At 41.9% G+C, this 22,891-nt stretch overlaps 1 protein-coding gene across 1 annotated transcript; it reads right to left on the bottom strand.

Annotated features, from left to right (window-relative positions):
- Nucleotides 1-5,834: 5,834 nt before the first annotated feature.
- Nucleotides 5,835-22,298, bottom strand: LOC137327407 (uncharacterized protein C3orf38 homolog). Its single transcript, XM_067993159.1, has 3 exons — nt 21,997-22,298; nt 14,675-15,351; nt 5,835-10,731 (listed from the first exon to the last, which is right to left on the bottom strand). Exons 1-3 carry the CDS (start codon nt 22,121-22,123, stop codon nt 10,174-10,176), a joined length of 1,362 nt encoding a protein of 453 aa, XP_067849260.1. The 5' UTR covers nt 22,124-22,298; the 3' UTR covers nt 5,835-10,173.
- Nucleotides 22,299-22,891: the final 593 nt, after the last annotated feature.

The following is a 22,891-nucleotide window of genomic DNA, read 5'->3' as shown; positions in this document are numbered from 1 at the left end:
TGGCTTTAATTGCCTGTGGGATTCCCACCAGCAGGGGCTGCGCACGCAGCCCCGCACATCAGCGCGGAACTCGGAAGTGGGCGGGATCAAGGCGCGATCCGGTGACGCACCTGGATATTGCGATTTTCGACGCCCCCCCCGCCGGGAACGCACCCGGAACCCGCTGGTAAAATCGAGCCCACTATCTTTCAGATGAGTTATTAAACCAAGGCCTCATTTGTTTGCTCGGGAAGTTCTAAGAGAAGCTGTGGCACTATTTGAAGAGGAGCAATGAGTTCTGCTAGTGACCTGCCCAACATTCTTCCCTCAATCAACACTATCAAAAATAAATTTCCCTGAAAAATCACAATGGTTGCCCTGGCAACTTTGGTGGGAGACCAGAAGAATCCCCATTGAATTTCAGGACTATTACCTAGTCATTTGTTCATTTGCTGTTTGTGCAAATTGACTGCTGTGTTTGCTTATCCAACAACAGCGACTGCACTTCAAAAGTGACCTATTTGCTGTAAACTGCTTTGGGATTTCCTGGGGATGTGAGACGATGCAAGCCTGTCCGTTCTTTCTTACCAGAGTTCTACTAGCATTTATGGACAGGAGTGGAAGGAGGAGAAAACCAGAAAAATAGTCCAATATTTCAGATTTAATTTTAAAAATTTCCCCCATTTAAAAAATATTAGAATGCGCTAAACTGCACTGAGTTCCCTCATTGGCGTGTTCATTCCAAATCTTTCACATTTGTCCAAGAACTTTCATAACACACAATCCTGATGTAATAGCCTTTATAAAGACTTTAATGACCAAACCATTGACGCAGTCAATAACTTCCACTTCTGCCACAGGCCACAGACTATGACTGGTGCCTGTAGGAAGGAATCTCTCGGTTCTATTTGCAACAGTCATCAATCACAGAGCAATTATTTCTCAAAATAGAATTGATTGAGGCGATATTCCAGTGCAGAAAGCTGGAGAGCTCTGAAAGGACGAGTGGTCCTTCGATGTTTACTCAGATGTTTGGCCTTAGGGTTTACAGATCATTTCCAGTTACCTTTACCACCTGGAATCGGAAAATCTGCCCAAAAGTACTGAGACAAATTGAACTCTTTCCAATGGTCCCTGCCATTGTTCACAACAAATGCTTGTGGATAACTTATATTATTCAGCCCTTCAGCATCTAGTTTAGTTTAAAAAAATCACTAAGACAGGGGTGACTGACCGTAATGGGACTGTGCTGTTCTTTTAACTGCACCTTTCAAATAAGAAAGGTACTCAATGTACAAAACGAGGTACAATGGGAAGATGTGCCTTTGTAGGCCTTTACTCTGCCAGTTTATCATGTTCCTATCTCAGGCAGTGACCTCAGTCTAATGCACTCCCCCTATTATGTTTGTTGCTGGGTGCTTGTCGCCATAGCCGTACTGGGCTCTGGTGGGGACTCAATTACTTGAGAGTGCAAACGTGTAGAATCAGTTCCCCACATGTACTTTGCCGTAACAGGAGACCTTAGTTTGACAGCAAATTTGTAGGCTCGCATTTTCAAGGGTCCACGATGCCGTCAGCATTTCCACTTACGAGTGCAGTTGCTTGTGGGAAAATTGCATGTCTGCTGTCAGCTGGACTGCTCTAACATAAAAACACCTTAACTACTCTGCTCTTGAATCCAGCTCCTTTGTCTGGCTGATTGTATTGGACAGGACATTGCTATTCCACTGCCTTCTACATTGTAAAATAAACAAATATGTTAAGAGGCATTTGATGCGCTAATCTGAAACATTTACCTTTGTAAAGCTTGGTGCTGTATATCTCACAGTTTTTTAAAAACAAATATTAAAAGTTAATATTTCAAAAATATATTTTGGATTTAAATATTATTGGTTCACCACTAGACCAATACACCATCAGAAAAGAATGTCAATACATCATCAAAGTCAACCCAAGGACTCACAGTGATGGGTCAGTAGAACAGTGGCATCATAACAAGCTAATGCTAAAGTGCAGTGAATTCTGGTTCGCTGCACTAGTGTTAGACATCGTATTGGAGCTAACACAATATTAGTCCACCACTGTTGTCTCCAGAATCAGTTCTGAGTATAGCAAAGGAAATAAGACACAGTATAACACGGATATGTTTAAGTGTTGCTATTCACCTGCGAAAAGAACTGGTCAAATTTAATTTCACATCATTGCATATATGTTATTACACCCTCAGACTGAAACAAAACGAGATTGGATGAGGAGACATTGTCCACTAAAATTACAAGGCACAGCCGGTTACATATTCAAAATGAACTATTTCCCATCTAGAAGGTATATATAATCCATGGACATAAAACACGTTTACTGTTTTTCTCAGGGGATTCTTTTTGAGTGTTGTACAGTCTTTAGATCACTTAGCCTTGGCTTGACAGTATTAGTATGGCTCTCATTTATATTCAGTATTTGTATACTCTCAGTATTTGTACACTATAAGTATTTGTATACTATCACATGACTGATGATTTTACATTCTGTTTCCCGTGAGCTCATCAAACTGTTAGAGGAACCCAGATCACTCCTATTGGTCAGCATTACTGAGTTTCCTCTTGTAATAGAATCATTCAATATTACTGCACAGCTTACTTATCACTGGAATGTCTGGGCTACTGTCACTATATTATAATACATTTTCTGTTAGGAATTGCTTCCTGCAGTTAGAATTAATGTTGCTTCTCTTTTTCTACTGTTAAATTGTGCAACTGAAAAGCAATTAACATCAAATTGCCTCCAAATCTTAAGAAAAACATACATATTAATGAAAATGTAATACCTTCATCTTTTACATCTTTTATTATTCAGAAACATTTTGCTTTTCTGTTTCACTTTGCTATGTGTGCCTTCTGTTCTCTACCCAGCCTCTGACCTGCTCTTGTAGCCACAGTGTTTATGTGGCTGGTCCAGTTGAGTTTCTGCTCAATGGTGACCCCCAGGATGTTGATGGTGGGGGATTCGGCAATGGTAATACCGTTGAATGTCAAGGGGAGGTGGTTAGACCCTCTCTTTTTGGAGATGATCATTGTCTGGCACTTGCAAGCCATGAATGTTACTTGCCACTTATCAGCCCAAGCCTGGATGCTGTCCAGGTCTTGCTGCATGTGGGCACAGGCATTGAATGGTGGAACAGGCTCGAGGGGCTCACTACTCTTGCTCTTATTTCTTATGTTCTAATTGAAACATATCTTCCTCCCCTTTATATACCAAATCCCTTGAGATTAGTTTTCTTGATTACTTTTTGTACCTGTGCACCAGCTTCTAGTGATTCTCTTATTGTATTAGTATAAGTTCTTGAGCTAGATTTTCTGCCCATGACTGAATGGGTGGAATTCTGGCCCAAACTTGCTTCTCTATTGCCATGGAAATATTTTATTCATGTTAGAAACACAACTACAAGGCCCGATTTTCTGTTTTTAGGAGACAAATGACCAGTTCTTCACAATACTGCCCTGAAGGCACAGCTTGAAACTGGCGCTAACTACTGTGAAATAAACTGGCTGTGATCATTTTAAATGTCTCCAAAGCTAGTGCCATGTTGATTAGCATCTCAAATAACAGCTCAATTAATATCTGTCCATGCTGATTGAAGCATCAGTCATTTGTTAGATACATGTGCAAGCAACAAGTTAGCTAATAATGCAGTGCTAGCTGGGTATAAGCCACATACCTAAGAATTGAGGGTGGCAACCTTGCAGTACCATTTCACTGTTGTAAATTGGCTTCAGGTGCCTTTGAACAGTGAGGGAATTGGTCACTTTGGGATAAAAATTTGTCTTGGGCTGCAGCGCAAAATGGGTGATAGCGAATCTACACTCCTTTCCATTGACAAATTTTTACCCCTTTGACTTCCCACTACAAGTTCCAGTGGATAGTCTGCATTGTTTTTCAACATTTATTATTTCCCTTCATTTATTGTCAGCCTTGCCTGAGTGGTGACACACTCGCCTCTGCATCAGAAGGTTTGGGGTTCAAGTCCCACCCCAACTTAATCCCACTTAATCTAGGCTGACACTTCAGTGCACTACTGAGAGAGTGCTGCACTGTCGGAGGTGCCATCTTTCAACTGATACGTTAAACCAATGCCATGTCTGCCATGTCAGGTCAATGTAGAAGACCCCATGGCACTTTTCGTAGAAGGGCAGAGGAGTTCTCTCAGTGTCCTAGTCAAAATCTATTCCTCAACCAACATTACTGAAACAGATTATCTGGTCATTTATCTAATTTCTGTTTGTGGGACCTTCTAGACTTCAAGAGTACTTCATTGGCTATGATGTATTTTGGACATTGTAAAAGGCACTATATAAATGCAACTTCTTAATTGTATCTCTCTTTCTGTTTACATCAATTAGGCACAGGGGTCAACAGAGTGCAGTTAAAAACAACTTTTATTTGCCACTGAAGTGATTTCATCAAGTTGATCACAATACAAAAATCAAACACACAGACGTATCCATTGGGTTAGAAGGTGGGTTTTTAAAATTAATAACCCAAAGCTCAAGAAAATATTAAACTAACTGACACCTTTCCTTCTTCACCAACATTTCTAATCAGCAGCACTTATTAGTATTAAAGTTTATGTATCATGTCTAAATGCAGGACTTTTTATACAAACCACTGAAGTTAAATGAAGTTAAATCCGTCAGATAAAATGATAGGCGGACTCAGTCCTTGTTTCTTGTCTTGCCTTTATTTCAATGTTACAGTGCGATAAGCAGGATACTTTATAAAATTCTAAAATGTACTTTTTTTCATAGAATTTAAAGATACACACAGTTCAATGTAAATATCACAATTCCAAATTGGTACATTTCAAACCAAAACATTATAGATTATACACAAAGCGATCTCAATATTACAATTCAAACACAGTATTTCTTACGACTCACGGTGTACAATATAAGGTGGGGAGGCATTACACAGTGGCCTTTCCCCATAGAGCCATTGCGTAGGTCGCAACTCGCTTCAGTGCATCCCGCAGCACGTACTCCTGGACCTTGGAGTGGACCAGTCGGCAACACTCGGTCGTGGACAGCTCCTTCAGCTGGAGGACCGGCATGTTTCTGGAGGACCAAAGGGCTTCCTTCACCGAGTTGATGGTCTTCCAGCTGCAGTTGATACCTGTCTCGGTGTGTGTCCCGGTTAACAGTCCGTAGAGCACAGCGTCCTGTGTTACTTCACTGTTGGGGGTGAACCGGGACAGACACCAACGCATCTCTCTCCACACCCTCTGCGCGAAGGGGCAGTCCACCAGGAGGTGGACAACGGTCTCCTCCCCGCCGCAGCCTCAAGGGCAGCTTGTTGTGGGGTTGAGATTCCGTGCGTGTTGGAAGGACCGCACTGGGAGGGCCTTTCTCACCACCATCCAGGCCACATCCTGAGTTCTGGCAGGATAAAGTCAAGCCTAGGCATGAGCTTTTCAGGCAGTACCCTCCTAACAGCCAAAGCGTGGTCCCTTTATGCTACCTTTGCTTACGCCCACTGAAACCCACCTAATACACATAGACTGGGTATCTTTGTCTGCCATTCAAACACCACTTAAAACCAACTGGCTTTGGAACAGCCATTTCCCCCACAAAGATTGCTCTATCTTTGTTCACTTCAATTAGGTGTGAGTTTTCTCCCATCAAACTTGATCTTGCCCATGATGTGGAGATGCCGGTTGATGGACTGGGGTTGACAAATGTAAGGAATCTTACAACACCAGGTTATAGTCCAACAGTTTTATTTGAAAATCACAAGCTTTCGGAGATTATCTCTTCGAAGGAGATAATCTCCGAAAGCTTGTGATTTTCAAATAAAACTGTTGGACTATAACCTGGTGTTGTAAGATTCCTTACAATTGATCTTGCACAGATTATTGTGTCCTGTTTAGAGTGACGTGTGACTTTCCTGTATTTGACTGATCTTTGTTTCCTAGACTGGCTGTCTCCGTTTGTTGTTCACCAAGTAGCGAGTTCAAAGCTAATTATCTTATGTATATTTTTCCCGGCCTTTGAGTAATACCCAATTTGCATCTGTACAATAGGAAATCAAATTGCTAGGCAAGGACATGTCTCGACTTGTCTTTAGTTGGGTGGCTGTTCAACCCTATCAGTCTTCACTGTTTCTCTTTCCCTCATTCATACCTCAACAACCACCCCCACCCCCCACCTACTTGAATGATGAAACTGTCCTTCTCTTTTATGTTAACCTCTGCTGTTCCATTTTTGTGTTCTCTATCAGACACACACTGTACACATGAACGAAAGAGGTTTAACTGCCACAATCACGGAGAACATATAAAATAAACAAGCAATGTAAAATTTAAATGCAAAGTTCCACTTGTTACAGATGACAAAGTTCTGCATCAGTCATTGGTTTGCCAAGGTCTACAGATATGGTTTGGTGCCCGCTGATACCCCCAGCATATCTTTTTCACCTCGTACCACCTCAAGCATGAAATATTCTATTTGAGGAACTTTCAAAACAAACTTGTATTGAGTAAAAAAAGATACTTACGCCACGAGAAGGTACGCTTGAAAATACCAGCCCTACATTACTTTTTAAAAGCGTGGTGACTTATAATGACTGCAAAGTCAAAAAATTAAATTTTCAAAATGAATAATGTCTAATTATTCTTATTTTAATATTTTTTGATCATTAAAAAAAGTATTAAAACAATTAACTTTTAATTTCTGTATGTATCAGTACATTTTAAATCATTTCCTTGCCTTTTTATAAGGTATGTTACATTTTTATTTAGACTAACATAGGGAATGTCACTTTAAACAAATATTACTTGCTTGCTTGTGGGCCATTCCCATAGTCTACGCATGCGCATGAGGGCCAACGCTGATCTCAGAGTGCACCACTTGAGAAGAATTGAAAATGGAGTAAGTGAACGTCATGGGTCACGCAGTAAGCATATTCGTACTTTTTATCCGCAGGCTGTTTGGAGAGCCTTACCACGCCGATCGGAGCAGGTTCCGGCCCATTATGAAAATCACGCGTTATAACCAGATACTTTGCTTAAAATGTAAATTTCTGGCACGGGTGAACAATATTCTCTAATTCTTCATTTTCTCAGGCAAAGTGGTGTTCTATTGATGCTTTATTGATGCTCTATTGGTGCTTTATTGATGCTGCATTGATGCACCATTGGTGCTCTATTGATGCTGTATTGATGCTTTATTGGTGCTCCATTGGTGCTACAGTGGTGCTCCATTGGTCCTCTATTGATGCTTTATTGGTGCTCCATTGGTGCTGTATTGATGCTCTATTGATGCTCCATTGGTGCTCTATTGGTGCTCCGGTGGTGCTCTATTGGTGCTCCATTGGTGCTCTATTGATGCTCTATTGGTGCTCCATTGGTGCTCTATTGGTGCTCTTTTGGTGCTCCATTGGTACTCTATTGATGCACTATTGGTGCTCCATTGGTGCTCTATTGATGCTCTATTGGTGCTCCATTCGTGCTCTATTTGATGCTCTATTGGTGCTCCATTTGTGCTCTATTTGATGCTATATTGGTGCTCCATTGGTGCTCTATTTGATGCTCCATTAGTGCTCTATTTGATGCTGTATTGGTGCTCCATTGGTGCTCTATTTGATGCTGTATTGGTGCTACACTGATGCTCTATTGATGCTCTATTGGTGCTCCATTGGTGCTCTATTGATACTCCATTGGTGCTCTATTTGATGCTGTATTGGTGCTCCATTGGTGCTTTATTTGATGTTGTATTGGTGCTCGATTTGATGCACTATTGGTGCTCCATTGGTGCTTTATTTGATGTTGTATTGGTGCTCTATTGATGCTGTTTTGATGCACTATTGGTGCTCCATTGGTGCTCGATTTGATGCACTATTGGTGCGCTACTGGTGCTCAATTAGTGCGCTATTGGTGCTCAATTGGCTACTTTCTGATCCTTGGTTTCTAATGATCCCCTAAAGATAGTAGGATGGAAATCAACAATTTTTCCAGCCATTTCTTGTACAAATTCCTACTGGATGGACCTGGTGCCTTACCTTCCTTTACATTCTTCAGCCTTTCAGTGACTGCCTTATATGAAATTTCTATTTCTTCTAGTGCTTTCTCCCTCACTTCTCCTCCCCACCAAGAAATTCAGCTTCCATGCTGGGGAGACTGCCTATGGTCTCCTCCGTGAACACAGAAAAGAAGAATTCATTCAAAATATTTGCTATCCCTCAGTCACTTGATATCATGTGACCTTTAGGATCTTTCATTGGCCCCACCATTTCCTTTTTCAACCGCTTGCTGTGAATGTAATTACAGAAATTCTTGACATTTTTTAAAAATTCCCTGCTATCCTATCGTAAATTTCTATTCTAGCTCTCCTGACCAGTTTCTTAACTTGTTTTTATATTTGTCTCGGTCCACTGTGCTACCTGTGTTACAACCTCTTCGGAACAACAGGGCTGAATTTCTGTGGAGGTTCTCCCAATCACCTGCCATAACTTCAGTGGAAGATCGAATACGCCATTTCTCTGAGGTTTCCGTGACTCTTCCTCCAAAGTTACGGCGGATGACTGGGCGAACCTCTCATGGAAAATGGCAAATCTCTTCTTTGCCTTGTTCTCTGCATTACTCCCATTAATATATGTACTTGCTGATATGCAACTGAATAAACACAAAGGAATCAAAATTCATTAGTTAGCTATTTTCAGTGCATTTCTTAATAAGTTTGTATCATGTTCCTGTGTGCACTGCTTTTTTTTAATGGGCTAATGACTTCATTAAAACAGCACACAAAGTAATTGACATGAACACATTGACCTGTTCACTAAAAATAATGCACAGAGGAAAATTCAACCCTGAATCACCCTTATTGTCTTAAGCAAAACTTATTTGTAGTAGAATAGTGCTCTGGGCAACAATGGTGCAATTCAGTTATATATTATCTATTTCTTCAAATAAAAATGAATATAAAGCCTCTAATTACTCCACCAAGACCATAATTTTTGTTTGTAACAAGCTCAGGACTCTTGTTATCTGAGCTGATGTCCAAGGCAGAATATTGTACATGGAGAGATGCTATAGACTCAATATTGAATCTGTCGCTGTAACAGTCCCTGGAGGAATGCAGAGTCCAGTGTCACTCACTGAACTGACAATACCACAATCATATTAACTTGAACTTTAGAAAGTATATTTTAAAAGTCTATTTGAAAAATAAGTACCCAATTTTAAAAGGAAGAGGAAATTTTAGTTCTCAGGCAAAACTGGAGATTTGTGATCATACATGGTGATTCTCTCATCAGTATGACTCCAATCATCCACCTAACTCAACAGATATCACCATCAACATATAAAGCATGTTTACTTCCTTGACATAAAATCTTTTCTTTCACTTCATAAGAACGCAAGATAGATTCAGATGAAAAATGTCCTTTAGCCCATTTGATCTCATCCATATTGAATACCAACTACATTGTCTTCCCATTATAGCACCCAGCTGTTTCTTAAATGAATCCTGGCTTCACCATCGTTCGGGTAACCCATTATACTTGTTGATCACCCTCTGTGTGAAAACTGTTTCTTGATAACTGTCAACATACCCTCCACAACCTTGAAACTGTGGCCTCTTCTACTGCTGCCCCGGTATTGTTCCAGGTTTACTTTCTCTATCCCACTAAGTATCTCATATGCCTTCTTAAATTGACTTCAAAGGTATTTCTTTCTGTGGCTGAAAAGAGGTTCCACAATCGACATTGCCAGATATACGCCCAGGCGACAAGTTGAAAATCTACCCCAACTTGTCTAAAATGATTCATACTAATATAAAATAGTCCATAAAAAGGAACATTCTAGAGAAGTTTAACGTACACCAGCATGTAAACATAAATGCGCAAGAGAAGCTTACTTCAACATACTGTCTTTCATCTCATGAGTAACAGAAATTAAGCAGTTCATTGTAAAATGCAACTATTTGTGTGTACCTGTCAAATTTGAATTTTTAGCAAATTTTTCATAGGTCGAAGTAGTTTGAACCACAGAACCTATGGGGCTAATTTTCAACTTTGTTTCCTAAATAGTAACTTGGTGGAGCAGATCGCCTGCCCATTGTAAAACCCGCACAATTTTCATCCGCTCCACCAGGTTACCGCTCGAGGGCTGCGAAGTTGAAAATCACCTCCTATTTCTAATATAAGTTACTTGAGAAATGCACTTAATTCATTAAGATGGGCCTGCAGTGCAGGCAGCTGAAGAGATAAATTGGGTTGGATGACTTCCTGCTGATCACTCAAAGCTTTCACCTGAAGTTTAACATATTTGATTTTCCAGTTGTTTCCACTAACTGGCGTGCGGATGAGTCCAAAGAGCTGCTCAAAAATACCCAGGCACTGCGAGCTCTTATGAATGGTGCCAGCAACTGCAACGGCAGCAAGCCCATGTGGAGAAGTTTCACATCTCATGCCATTCTCGCTGATGTTGGGATTGAAGAGCAGTTGTTCATCTGTCACCAGGGACAGCAAGCGCAGACTGACCATTGCTGCACTCTGATGGTGCTCTGTTTGTTCTTCATGGACACAATGAACAAAGTGAAGAACTGCATCTTCCCAAAAGTGCTGCGGACCCCACTCTTCTGGCAGTTGGCCAAACGAAGGATTCTGGGAATTCAGAAGCTGAAAGAACCATTGGCAGAACTCTTTCCCTATTGTTTGGCAGTCAGTGACTCCCCCTGATGCTGTCTGAGGTGATATCTGGTACTGGAAGGTTTTAAGGAACAAGAATAAAGTCAGCTCATTAGAAAAAAATAGAAAATAACAGCAAAGATATTTAAGCCTAAAAATATGCATAGGGGAGGGGATGAAAGACAGACACAGCACCCTTGTCCTTTCTTCTTTCCAAGAATTAATGATTGCAATCTGTATCACCGACTATTTTGTGAATATAGGGGAAATTTAGCTTCAGCTTGAGAGGACCTAAAATCTGGAAATAAAAACCAGCATGAAAACCTCTTTAGACTGCCAAAGAATGCATATGCAACCTTCTCCCCTGGCTCCCCATGGAACATGGGCATATACTCAATACTAGATTGAAAATGATAGAATCATAGAAGTTTACAACATGGAAACAGGCCCTTCGGCCCAACATGTCCATGTCGCCCAGTTTATACCACTAAGCTAGTCCCAATTGCCTGCACTTGGCCCATATCCCTCTATACCCATCTTACCCATGTAACTGTCCAAATGCTTTTTAAAAGACAAAATTGTACCCGCCTCTACTACTGCCTCTGGCAGCTCATTCCAGACACTCACCACCCTTTGAGTGAAAAAATTGCCCCTCTGGACCCTTTTGTATCTCTCCCCTCTCACCTTAAATCTATGCCCCCTCGTTTTTGACTCCCCTACCTTTGGGAAAAGATTTTGACTATCTACCTTATCTATGCCCCTCATTATTTTATAGACTTCTATAAGATCACCCCTAAACCTCCTACTCTCCAGGGAAAAAAGTCTCAGTCTATCCAACCTCTCCCTATAAGTCAAACCATCAAGTCCCGGTAGCATCCTAGTAAATCTTTTCTGCACTCTTTCTAGTTTAATAATATCCTTTCTATAATAGGGTGACCAGAACTGTACACAGTATTCCAAGTGTGGCCTTACTAATGTCTTGTACAACTTCAATAAGACATCCCAACTCCTGTATTCAATGTTCTGACCAATGAAACCAAGCATGCTGAATGCCTTCATCACCACCCTATCCACCTGTGACTCCACTTTCAAGGAGCTATGAACCTGTACTCCTAGATCTCTTTGTTCTAGAACTCTCCCCAACGCCCTACCATTAACAGAGTAGGTCCTGGCCCGATTCGATCTACCAAAATGCATCACCTCACATTTATCTAAATTAAACTCCATCTGCCATTCATCGGCCCACTGGCCCAATTTATCAAGATCCCGTTGCAATCCTAGATAACCTTCTTCACTGTCCACAATGCCACCAATCTTGGTGTCATCTGCAAACTTACTAACCATGCCTCCTAAATTCTCATCCAAATCATTAATATAAATAACAAATAACAGCAGACCCAGCAACGATCCCTGAGGCACACCGCTGGTCACAGGCCTCTAGTTTGAAACACAACCCTCTACAACCACCCTCTGTCTTCTGTCGTCAATCCAATTTTGTATCCAATTGGCTACCTCACCTTGGATCCCGTGAGATTTAACCTTATGTAACAACCTACCATGCGGTACCTTGTCAAAGGCTTTGCTAAAGTCCATGTAGACCACGTCTACTGCACAGCCCTCATCTATCTTCTTGGTTACCCCTTCAAAAAACTCAATCAAATTCGTGAGACATGATTTTCCTCTCACAAAACCATGCAGACTGTTCCTAATCAGTCCCTGCCTCTCCAAATGCCCGTAGATCCTGTCTCTCAGAACACCCTCTAACAACTTACCCACTACAGATGTCAGGCTCACCGGTCTGTAGTTCCCAGGCTTTTCCCTGCCGCCCTTCTTAAACAAAGGCACAACATTTGCTACCCTCCAATCTTCAGGCACCTCACCTGTAGCTGTCGATGATTCAAATATCTCTGCTAGGGGACCCGCTATTTCCTCCCTAACCTCCCATAACGTCCTGGGATACATTTCATCAGGTCCCGGAGATTTATCTACCTTGATGCGCGTTAAGACTTCCAGCACCTCCCTCTCTGTAATATGTACACTCCTCAAGACATCACTATTTATTTCCCCAAGTTCCCTAACATCCATGCCTTTCTCAACCGTAAATACCGATGTGAAATATTCATTTAGGATCTCACCCATCTCTTGTGGTTCCGCACATAGATGACCTTGTTGATCCTTAAGAGGCCCTACTCTCTCCCTAGTTACTCTTTTGCCCTTTATGTATTTGTAGAAGCTCTTAGGATAATGCTTAGGTCATTAGAAAGACAAAGAGCATGACCCACCACCAGACTGCCTGGAGGTTGGAATGCTGATTTCCTTTACATTACTACTCAGTTGTACTCAGACCATTGCCAGGGTTTCGAAAATCAGAAATTCTCCTTTATCAGGAATGGGAGTTCGCGCTCCTAAATTAGTTTGCCGAGGTATGTAAGAAAGATGTCAGTTTTATGCACAGGAATACAGAAAGGAATGAATAGGACCATAGGAACAGGAGTAGGCCATTCAGCCCCTCAGACCTGTTCCGCCATTCAGTTAGATCATGCTGATCTGTACTTTAACTCTCCTTGGTTCTGTAACTCTTAATGCTCTTGCCTAACAAAAATCTATCAATCTCAGTTTTGAAATGATCAATTGATCCCCAGCCTCAACAGCTTTTTGGGGGAGAGAGTTCCAGATTTCCACTACCCTTTGTGTGAAGAAGTGCATCCTGACATCACCCCTGAATGGCCTAGCTCTAATTTTTTTTTATTCGTTCATGGGATGTGGGCGTCACTGGCAAGGCCAGCATTTATTGCCCATCCCTAATTGCCCTTGAGAAGATGGTGGTGAGCTGCCTTCTTGAACCGCTGCAGTCCATGTAGTGAAGGTTCTCCCACAGTGCTGTTAGGATATGAATTTAAGGTTATGTCTTCTTGTTCTGGGCTCCCCAGAAATACCTGGCAACACATAGATCAGTCAACATCTGAAGAGAGAACACAAAAGTTAATTTTTTGGATGTGAACCCTCCTTTAAAACAGAGGTTACGTAGAAGGGTCTACACCTGAAACATTGACTTTTCTATTTTCTCCACAGATGCCGACTGATCGGCTGAGTATTTCCAGCATTTTTTGTTTTTGCTTCAGATTTAAAGCATCTGTAGTATTTTGCTAGCCTAGAATTAGTGTTGTTTGCTCAAATATTCTCTACAGAAAACTATTTGATATATTTTGGTGCATTTGGAAAAGTGGGAGTCCACTTTATCAAACTGGCATTCTACATGCATAATTTTATGGTGATAAATGTCATTAATTTGAAAAACTGGGACCCATTCCTTGAACGTAGAAGGCTTTGGTGAGTTAGCAGCCTAAGTAAGTTTCAGTAAATCACAACTTTAGATAATTGGGCAGTATCCTAAATCAATATAAACATAGGAAACATAGGAACATAGGAACAGGAGTAGGCCATTCAGCCCCTCATGCCTGCTCTGCCATTTGATAAGATCATGGCTGATCTGTGATCTAACTCCATATACCCGCCTTTGGCCCATATCCCTTAATACCTTTGATTGCCAAAAAGCTATCTATCTCAGATAGTTATCAATTCTAAGCCAATAATGATAGGAATGTAAATACTTAAGAATAGGAGTAAGCCATTTGGCCCATTCAGCCTGCTCCACCATTTTGTTAGCCACAGTGGCTCTATCTTTTTCATCGCAAGTCCCTACCCCTTTTCTATATCCTTTAGTAATTACTTTCCAAGTAAGTATCTATCTCCCATTTAAACACTTCAATTAATTCTTAATCTAAGGCCTTCTTGAGTAGTGCATTCTACGCTCTCAAAATCCTTTGTGTAATTTTTTTTCTGGATAGCGCATTGTGTCTATTTTTGATTATTACTATATAGGGCCCAATGGAAGAATTTCATTTTTCTGATGAATATGAACACTGAAAATACATCTCTAGGAAACTCTGATAACGCAGAGGCTAGGACACAAAATCTCTGCGAGGCCCTAAACATTTTGCACTGCAAAATTAATTACCTGTCGAATATTCACATGTATGTTCACTTCCATTGCCTCATCCTGTACTTGTTTCCTCATTTGCTCCTGCACTCGTCTTTTCATTTGCTCCTCCACTTCTCTGCTCTTCTGCTCCTCCATTTGTCTCCTCGCCTGCTCCTCCACTTGTCTCCTCGTCTGCTCCTCCACTTGTCTCCTCGTCTGCTCCTCCACTTGTCTCCTCGTCTGCTCCTCCACTTGTCTCCTCGTCTGCTCCTCCACTTGTCTCCTCGTCTGCTCCTCCACTCGTCTCCTCGTCTGCTCTTCCGCTCGTTTTCTTGTCTGCTCCTCCACTTGTCTTCTCAGCTGCTCCTCTGCTTGTCTCGTCTGCTCCAATTCTCTCCTCACCTCCTTGACTTCTTGAGCTATAGCTCTTACCTTTGCCTCATCAATTTCCTGCTTTTCCTTTTGCTCCAATTCATGCTTCCTAACTTGCCCCAGAAGCTGGTATTTTGTTTGATTTGTTGGCTCATTTCTCTTGCATTCTTGCTGTATCCAATAGAACAAAGCCTTATCAATAAGTTGCTGTTTTTCTGATGAAGCTGATATGACAACGTCATGTCTGATTAGATACTTCAATATTGCTTCCCGCAGAACTTTCCTGCGTTTTAGCAGCTCTTCCGCACTTTGGCTACAGTTCAGGATGGCACTGATGGCTTCTACAAGGAAATTTAAAAATATATATTTTATATGTATATGTATATGATAACTACTTTACTTATGTTTGATTGAGACTAAATAATATTGAAAAAATGAAAAAGGGTAAAAAAAAAAGTTGGAATGCTAAGAAACTAAACTGCTGAACTGTTTTGTTGAATGTCAACATAAACTCCCTTCTGTCCTTTCAGTTAAAGGACAATAGGACCAAAAATCCTTGGTGCCTCCAGTGCACTCCCGCCATAATGCCAGCAGAAGTGTACAGGAGTCTAGCAGAACTGCCAGAAAATAGGCTGGGACCCAGTTATGTTGAGCCTCTTCCAGCCCTTTACAAAGTCAGTGATGCAGAGTGGAAGAGGCCAGGGGTGGGACCGGGTGTGGGGGCTTCCTGCACCAGGGGTGGGGCCAGGAGTGGAGTCCCCGCAACATCTGGCTAGCAGAAGATTGAGGCATCTTCAGGAGCCAGTGTGCTCAATAAGAAGAGATACACCAGCCCCTCCCCTGACAGAAATGTGGTCCACTTGGAGATCCAGAGTTGGATTGTGGCCTGAACCCCCAAAACTCTTGGTGAAAGGGTGAGTTTTGCTCAGTCCCCAGAGAATGGGGGAACAAGATGGCTGCTGTGCATTCTTTCCAGAGTGCTGGGAGCAGGGAACATTTGCTGGATATTTTGGACAATTAACCCCCCCCCCCTCCACTTTGGGAATCAGAAGACCGATCATGTTTGCGTGACTGGGTGAGGTTCTTGTTCCTGTGCCTTGCTATCACTATATCCCCTTTCCTTTTGCCAGTTGCAGAAATCACTTTGCCATCCAAGCTGATGAGTCGATGGTAACTCCATGACTCCTCTCCTCCATTTGCTGCTTGGTTCTTTAGGCTGGGTTGCAATTTGATGCTGGTATAACTGGTGAAGCTTTATCTAATTATAGTGTGCTGTGTACTTCCCATAGTAATGTCCAGCACCATTTTGAAATAATTTAATTTTGTTTGAATTCAATTTTGTTTGGATATCCAGTCTCCACTGTATGCCTATGCATGTCTGTATAAATGCTGAAATTTTAGAAAAGCTAGCATGACAGGTTTGTCTGTTACCAGACATTTGCTGCTGTTCTGAAGCTGGAACATATGCCTATGTGGAGTACTGTACCCAGGAATGTAGTAGCTCCACCTGCTTCCTGACAACCTGACTCATTGCTGTACTGGAACTCTGATATAATAGTTTTAATATGAACATAGATTATCTTTAACATCGTTCAAAGAAGTTAAATCATTCTATGTCATAATGTATGGCTGTAGTGCTGAAGACTTGTACTCCATAACTGGCCGTGCCTCTAGCCAAACTGTTCCAGTAAAGCTACAACACAGGCATCTACCCGACAATGTGGAAAATTGCCCAGGTATGTCCTGTCCACAAAAAACAGGACAAATCCAATCTGGCCAATTACCGCCCCATCAGTCTACTCTCAATCATCAGCAAAGTGATGGAAGATGTCGTCAACAGTGCTGACAAGCGGCACTTACTCACCAATAACCTGCTCACCGATGCTCAGCTTGGGATCCGCCAGGACCACTTGGCTCCAGACCTCATTACAGCCTTGATCCAAACATGGACAAAAGAGCTGAATTCCAGAGGTGAGGTGAGAGTGACTGCCCTTGACATCAAGGCAGCATTTGACCGAGTGTGGCAACAAGGAGCCATAGTAAAACTGTAGTCAATGGGAATCATGGGGAAAACTCTCCAGTGGCTGGTGTCATACCTAGCACAAAAGAAGATGGTAGTGGTTGTTGGAGGCCAATCATCTCAGCCCCAGGGCATTGCTGCAGGAGTTAATCAGGGCCGTGTCCTAGGCCCAACCATCTTCAGCTGCTTAATCAATGACTTTCCCTCCACCATAAGGTCAGAAATGGGGATGTTCGCTGATGATTGCACAGTGTTCAGTTCCATTCACAACCCCTCAGATAATGAAGCAGTCCATGCCCGCACGCAGCAAGACCTGGGCAACATCCAGGCTTGGGCTCATAAGTGGCAAGTAACATTCGCGCCAGATAAGTGCCAGGCAATGACCATCTCCAACAAGAGAGAGTCCAACCACCTCTCCTTGACATCTAACGGCTTTACCATCACCGACTCCCCCACCATCAACATCCTGGGGGTCACCATTGACCAGAAACTTAACTGGGCCAGCCACATAAATACTGTGGCTACAAGAGCAGGTCACAGGCTGGGTATTCTGTGGCAAGTGACTTGGTGGAACCTGATTTGTTTTGGTTGGGATCAGATCAGCCATGATCTTATTGAATGGCGGAGCAGGCTCGAGGGGCCGATTGGCCTACTCCTGCTCCAATTTCTTATGTTCTTATGTTCTTATCTCCTGACTCCCCAAAGCCTTTCCACCATCTACAAGGCACAAGTCAGGAGTGTGATGGAATACTCTCCACTTGCCTGGATGAGTGCAGCTCCAACAACACTCAAGAAGCTCGACATCATCCAGGACAAAGCAGCCTGCTTGATTGGCACCCCATCCACCACCCTGAACATTCACTCCCTTCACCACCGGTGCACCGTGACTGCAGTGTGTACCATCCACAGGATGCACTGCAGCAACTCACCAAGGCTTCTTTGAAAGCACCTCCCAAACCCATGACCTCTACTACCTAGAAGGACAAGGGCGGTAGACACATGGGGACAACACCACCTGCACGTTCCCCTCCAAGTCACACACCATCCCGACTTGGAAATATATCGTCGTTCCATCATTGTCACTGGGTCAAAATCTTGGAACTCCCTACCTAACAGCACTGTGGGAAAACCTTCACCACACGGATTGCAGTGGTTCAAGAAGGCCTTCTCAAGGGCAATTAGGAATGGGCAATAAGTGCTGGCCTTGCCAGCGATGTCCACATCACATGAACAAATAATTTTGTATTCACAGTGTTGGCCAGGGGCTGCAGTAACCTGAGACATCAGCTGCTGACACACAGGCAAGAGCAACTTTTGAACTGAAGTAACCTGAGTTCAGTCGCTGGCCTGAACTGGCTGGAACCGGTTTGAATTAGCTAAGTTTTGTGAAAGACAAAGGAGATGTGATAAGACACAAGTCCTTATTTAGAAAAGGAGTAATGAGGTAATGCTACCTAAGTCCTTGGGACAGAGCCAATGAGGAGAAGACACAGGCTAGGCGAGCAAGCCTAAACCAACGAAAGAGAGAGACAGCACAGCTTGAAGAGTTAAGATTCGGAATAAGAATGAAGAATCTGGGGCGTGGAGCCAGAGCGAAGATTCCGGAGACCAACCATCGCGGAAATGGAAGAACCTACGTCAGGGACGTAGAGACGACATATATTCTGTGACCACTCAGGGAGTGTCAGAGAAACCTTGAAAGAGAGAGAGAGAAGAATCCGGAGATCAACCATCGCGGAAGTGGAGGAACCTACGTCAGGGACGTAGAGACGACGTCGAGAGAGAGAGAGAGAACGGAACTCCTGGCCAGCGTCAGCTCTCCTTTTCGGGTATTATCCTTTATATTGTGTGATCACTCAGGGAGTGTCAGAGAAACCTAGTGGGTATGCGTTTAGATCCTAGTTTGGGTATAAAACTGTAGAACCTGGTGCAAACTGCATGTCTATATCTAACCAGACGTATAAGTTATATGTATATGAGCTAACGGCGTCAATAAAGCAAATTGAGAGTTAAGAGAGAACTGACTCTTCTCCTCTTTGTACTAAGCCAATAACCGTAACCGGTGACCTCCGGTCAACAACGGTAAATACTCCAGGGATGAAATTCCTCCAGTTTGCATTTTGTACTCATACTAACATTCCGACTAACATTCATAAAATCATAGAATCACAGAAACGTTACTGCATGGAAGGAGGTCATTCGGCCCATCGAGTCCGTGCCGGCTCTATACAAGAGCAATCCGGCTAGTCCCACTCTTCCGCCCTATCCCCGTAGCCCTGCATTTTTTTCTTTCAAGTGCTTATCCAAGTTTCCTTTTGAAAGCCATGATTGAATCTGCCTCCACCACCTCCTCGGGCAGTGCATTCCAGATCCTAACCACTCGCTGTGTAAAAAAGTTTTCCGCATGGCACCTTTGGTTCTTTTGCCAATCACCTTAAATCTATGTCCTCTGGTTCTTGACCCTTCTGCCAATGAGAACAGTTTCTCTCTATCTACTCTGTCTAGACCCTTCATGATTTTGAATACCTCTATCAAATCTCCTATCAACCTTCTCTGTTCCAAGGAGAACAACCCCAGCTTCTCTAGTCTATCTACGTAACTAAATTCCCTCATCCCTGGAATCATTCTACTAAATCTCTTCTGCACCCTCTCTAAGGCCTTCACCTTTCCTAAAGTGCAGTGCCCAGAACTTGTCACAATACTCCAGCTGTGGCCAAACCAGTGTTTTATAAAGGTTCATCATGACTTTCTTGCTTTTATACTCTATGCCTCTATTCATAAAGCCCAGGATCCCGTATGCTTTTTTAACTGCTTTCTCAACCTGCCCTGCCACCTTCAATGATTTGTGTACAGACACCCCCAAATCTCTCTGTTCCTGTACCCCTTTTAGAATTGTGCCCTTTAGATTATATTGCCTATCCTCATTCTTCCTACCCAAATGTATCACCTCACATTTTTCTGTGTTAAATTTAATCTGCCACGTGTCCACCCACACCAACAGCCTGTCTATATCCTCCTAAAGTCTATCCTCCTCACTGTTCAGTACACTTCCACGTTTTGTCATCTGAAAATTTGGAAATTGTGCCCCGTACACCCAAGTCCAAGTCATTAATATATATCAAGAAAATGAGTGGTCCTTGTACCGACCCCTGGGGAACACCACTGTACACCTCCCTCCAGTCCAAAAAACAACCGTTCACCACTACTCTCTGTTTCCTGTTACTTAGCCAATTCTGTATCCATGCTGCTACTGCCCCTTTTATTCCATGGGCTTCAATCTTGATGACAAGCCTATTATGCGGCACTTTATCAAACGCCTTTTGAAAGTCCATATACACCACATCAACTGCATTGCTCTCATCTACCCTCTCTGTTACCTCATCAAAAAACTCTATCAAGTTAGTTAAACACGATTTGCCTTTAACAAATCTGTGCTGGCTTTCCCTAATCAATCCACCCTTGTTCAAGTGACTGCTAATTCTGTCCCGGATTATCGTTTCTAAAAGTTTCCCACCACCGAGGTTAAACTGACTGGCCTTATCATCACTTAGGTTACAGTATACCTATGGTGCACAGAAGTAATAGATACACACTTTGAAAACAAACCTCACATCATCATTTCTCTACTGTGAATGGGAGGACATGGGACTGGATAGGCCAAATAATGTACTGCTCTATGTACTAGTGTCACTCATTTTTGAAAAATTCGCTGTGAGTTGAGCAGAAAGTGAGAAAACCACAAAATCACAAAACAGCTGCACAGCAGACTGTTTTCAACTAGACAATCGTATGCTGCACCTAGTGTGGGTAGATCTGTAGTACCTAGATTGGGCCAATCAGTTACCAGCAGATAAACCACAGGAGCTGAGAAACTTCTGATGATCCAGTCATTCTCAATTTAAGGAATAAACCATAGACATTTACCAGCACAGAGGGAGGTATTTGGCCCATTGCATTTCCACCAGGTCTTTGCTGCAGTAATCCAAAACTATTGCCACTGGTCTCTCTCCACTGTATTGCACATTAAAAAAGTGCCCATTGGCTCCAACTGTACCTTTCTTGGTCCTCCAAAAATGTGATTACAGTGATGCTGACACAACACTGAAAAGCTTTGGAATCTAGTCTGCATACTTCTTCTTAACTTAATGATCTAATTATTTTCTTTGTACAAAACATGGTATGACATATATAAAAGGAGAAAAAAGGTGAAGTTTAAGCCCCTTATATTACCCCCGTGATTGCCTGGCAAGGGGAATGGGCTAAAATATGTCCTAAAATAACTTAATTCTAGCCCTAACTCCTTATCTCATGACAACTGCTGGATATTCAAACATATGGCCATCAGATGAGACATGATTAAGCGCAGTTTTGATGACACTTAAGGTTGAAAATCCTGAAAACACACTCATACAAGCTCCAGATATTTAAAAATAAAATGGACACTTGGACAGCATAGTGTGGGTCTATTTGTACTCATGGAACCATATCCAGTGTGAGTCACTGCCTTCAAGAAAGAAAAAAATTGAAAAATATGTCTATTGCTAAAATAACCATTCCATCCTGCTCTTCAAAAATATTTGCTTTGATACATTAACATTTGTATTTATTTTTAGAGAAATACAAATTTTAATGTATGTTCAAAACAAACCTTTATTACTTTTTGTTAATGCTATTGAAATGCTGGCAGATAAAAGTCCATTATGATTGTTTTTAATAATTTACAATGCATTGGAGTGCAATTTAAAATTTTCACACAGCAATATGCTTTGAAAAGTTTATATTTTGCATATGTCTGAAGAGAAAAAGTTGCATGGAACGATTCAGGAGAATACTGACATAAATTTGTATCCAAATCTGACATGTTTATCACCCAGTTAGTTACAGACAGAAATCAGATACAGCTATTTATTTTGAACAGGCACATTCTGGTAACTTGATACATCAGTGACTGCCCGATTACACGTACCTTCTTTAGTGAATACAGTCGTCAGCTTGTTGGCTACGGTGTCCTTCAGTGAAAACAAATCACTGTAGCTTAAGGATTGTAAGATTTCAGTGCAACCTTTTCTTTGCGTCAGAGAAAAATGGGCCATGTTTTGTTCTTTCCTGCTTTAAGTCTCTGTGTTTAAAATTTAAAGTTTAAAATTAACTATACTAGAGGAGAAAAAAACAAGTTTCCTTTAAACAGTACAAGTGCCTCAATTATGTCGCAGTGATTTCCAGTTAATGAGGACAGCTTCAAAATACCAATTTGGATGATTCACAAAGTGAGGTCACCGTAAAGTGAAACTAAAATTGGGCAAACGAATTACACTAAATCGAAACTCAAGACCAGCTCACGAGAACAGGAAGTATCATCAGAAGCAAAAACACAGAATTAAACTAAGCAAATCATAGATTCCTTTCCCTTTCCCCAAAATGACAACTTTTGAAACACAGGTAAAAACTTTATAGACATGTGGAGGTAATATTCCCTCCTCCCACATTAATTTTATATATAAATAATACACAGCAAATTACAGGAATAATTTCAGGGTTTTTTTTGCCTGTTATCTGACTCTGGAAGTTAATTTTGACTGCTGAGAAGATTTTGCTGGTGTTGCATTGTTTTTGGCTGACTTCTACACAATTTGACTGCAGTCATGGGTGGTCTGGTATCATAGTATTATAGTATATTACAGCACAGGAGGAAATCATTCAGCCCATCGTTCCTGTGCATGTTCTTTGAAAGAGCTATCCAAATTAGGCCCACTTCCCTGCTCTTTCCCCATAGCCCTGTAAATGTTTTACCTTCAAGTATTTATCTGATTCCTTTTTGAAAGTTATTATTGAATCTGCTTCCACCACCCTTTCATACAGTG

This window comes from Heptranchias perlo, chromosome 11 (assembly GCF_035084215.1).
Source record: "Heptranchias perlo isolate sHepPer1 chromosome 11, sHepPer1.hap1, whole genome shotgun sequence".
Classification (NCBI taxonomy): domain Eukaryota; kingdom Metazoa; phylum Chordata; class Chondrichthyes; order Hexanchiformes; family Hexanchidae; genus Heptranchias; species Heptranchias perlo.
The sequence above is the reverse complement of the archived record's forward strand: the minus strand, read 5'-3'. Positions and strand labels throughout refer to the sequence as shown.

Bases quoted from the DNA above. Each gene is read 5' to 3' on its own strand.
- LOC137327407 (XM_067993159.1), bottom strand. From the start codon at position 22,123: ATGGCCCATTTTTCTCTGACGCAAAGAAAAGGTTGCACTGAAATCTTA. The intron at 15,352-21,996 runs GTACGTGTAATC...ATTTCCTTGTAG, and splicing joins GACTGTATTCACTAAAGAAG to AAGCCATCAGTGCCATCCTG. The intron at 10,732-14,674 runs GTAATTAATTTT...AAAACCTTCCAG, and splicing joins TACATGTGAATATTCGACAG to TACCAGATATCACCTCAGAC.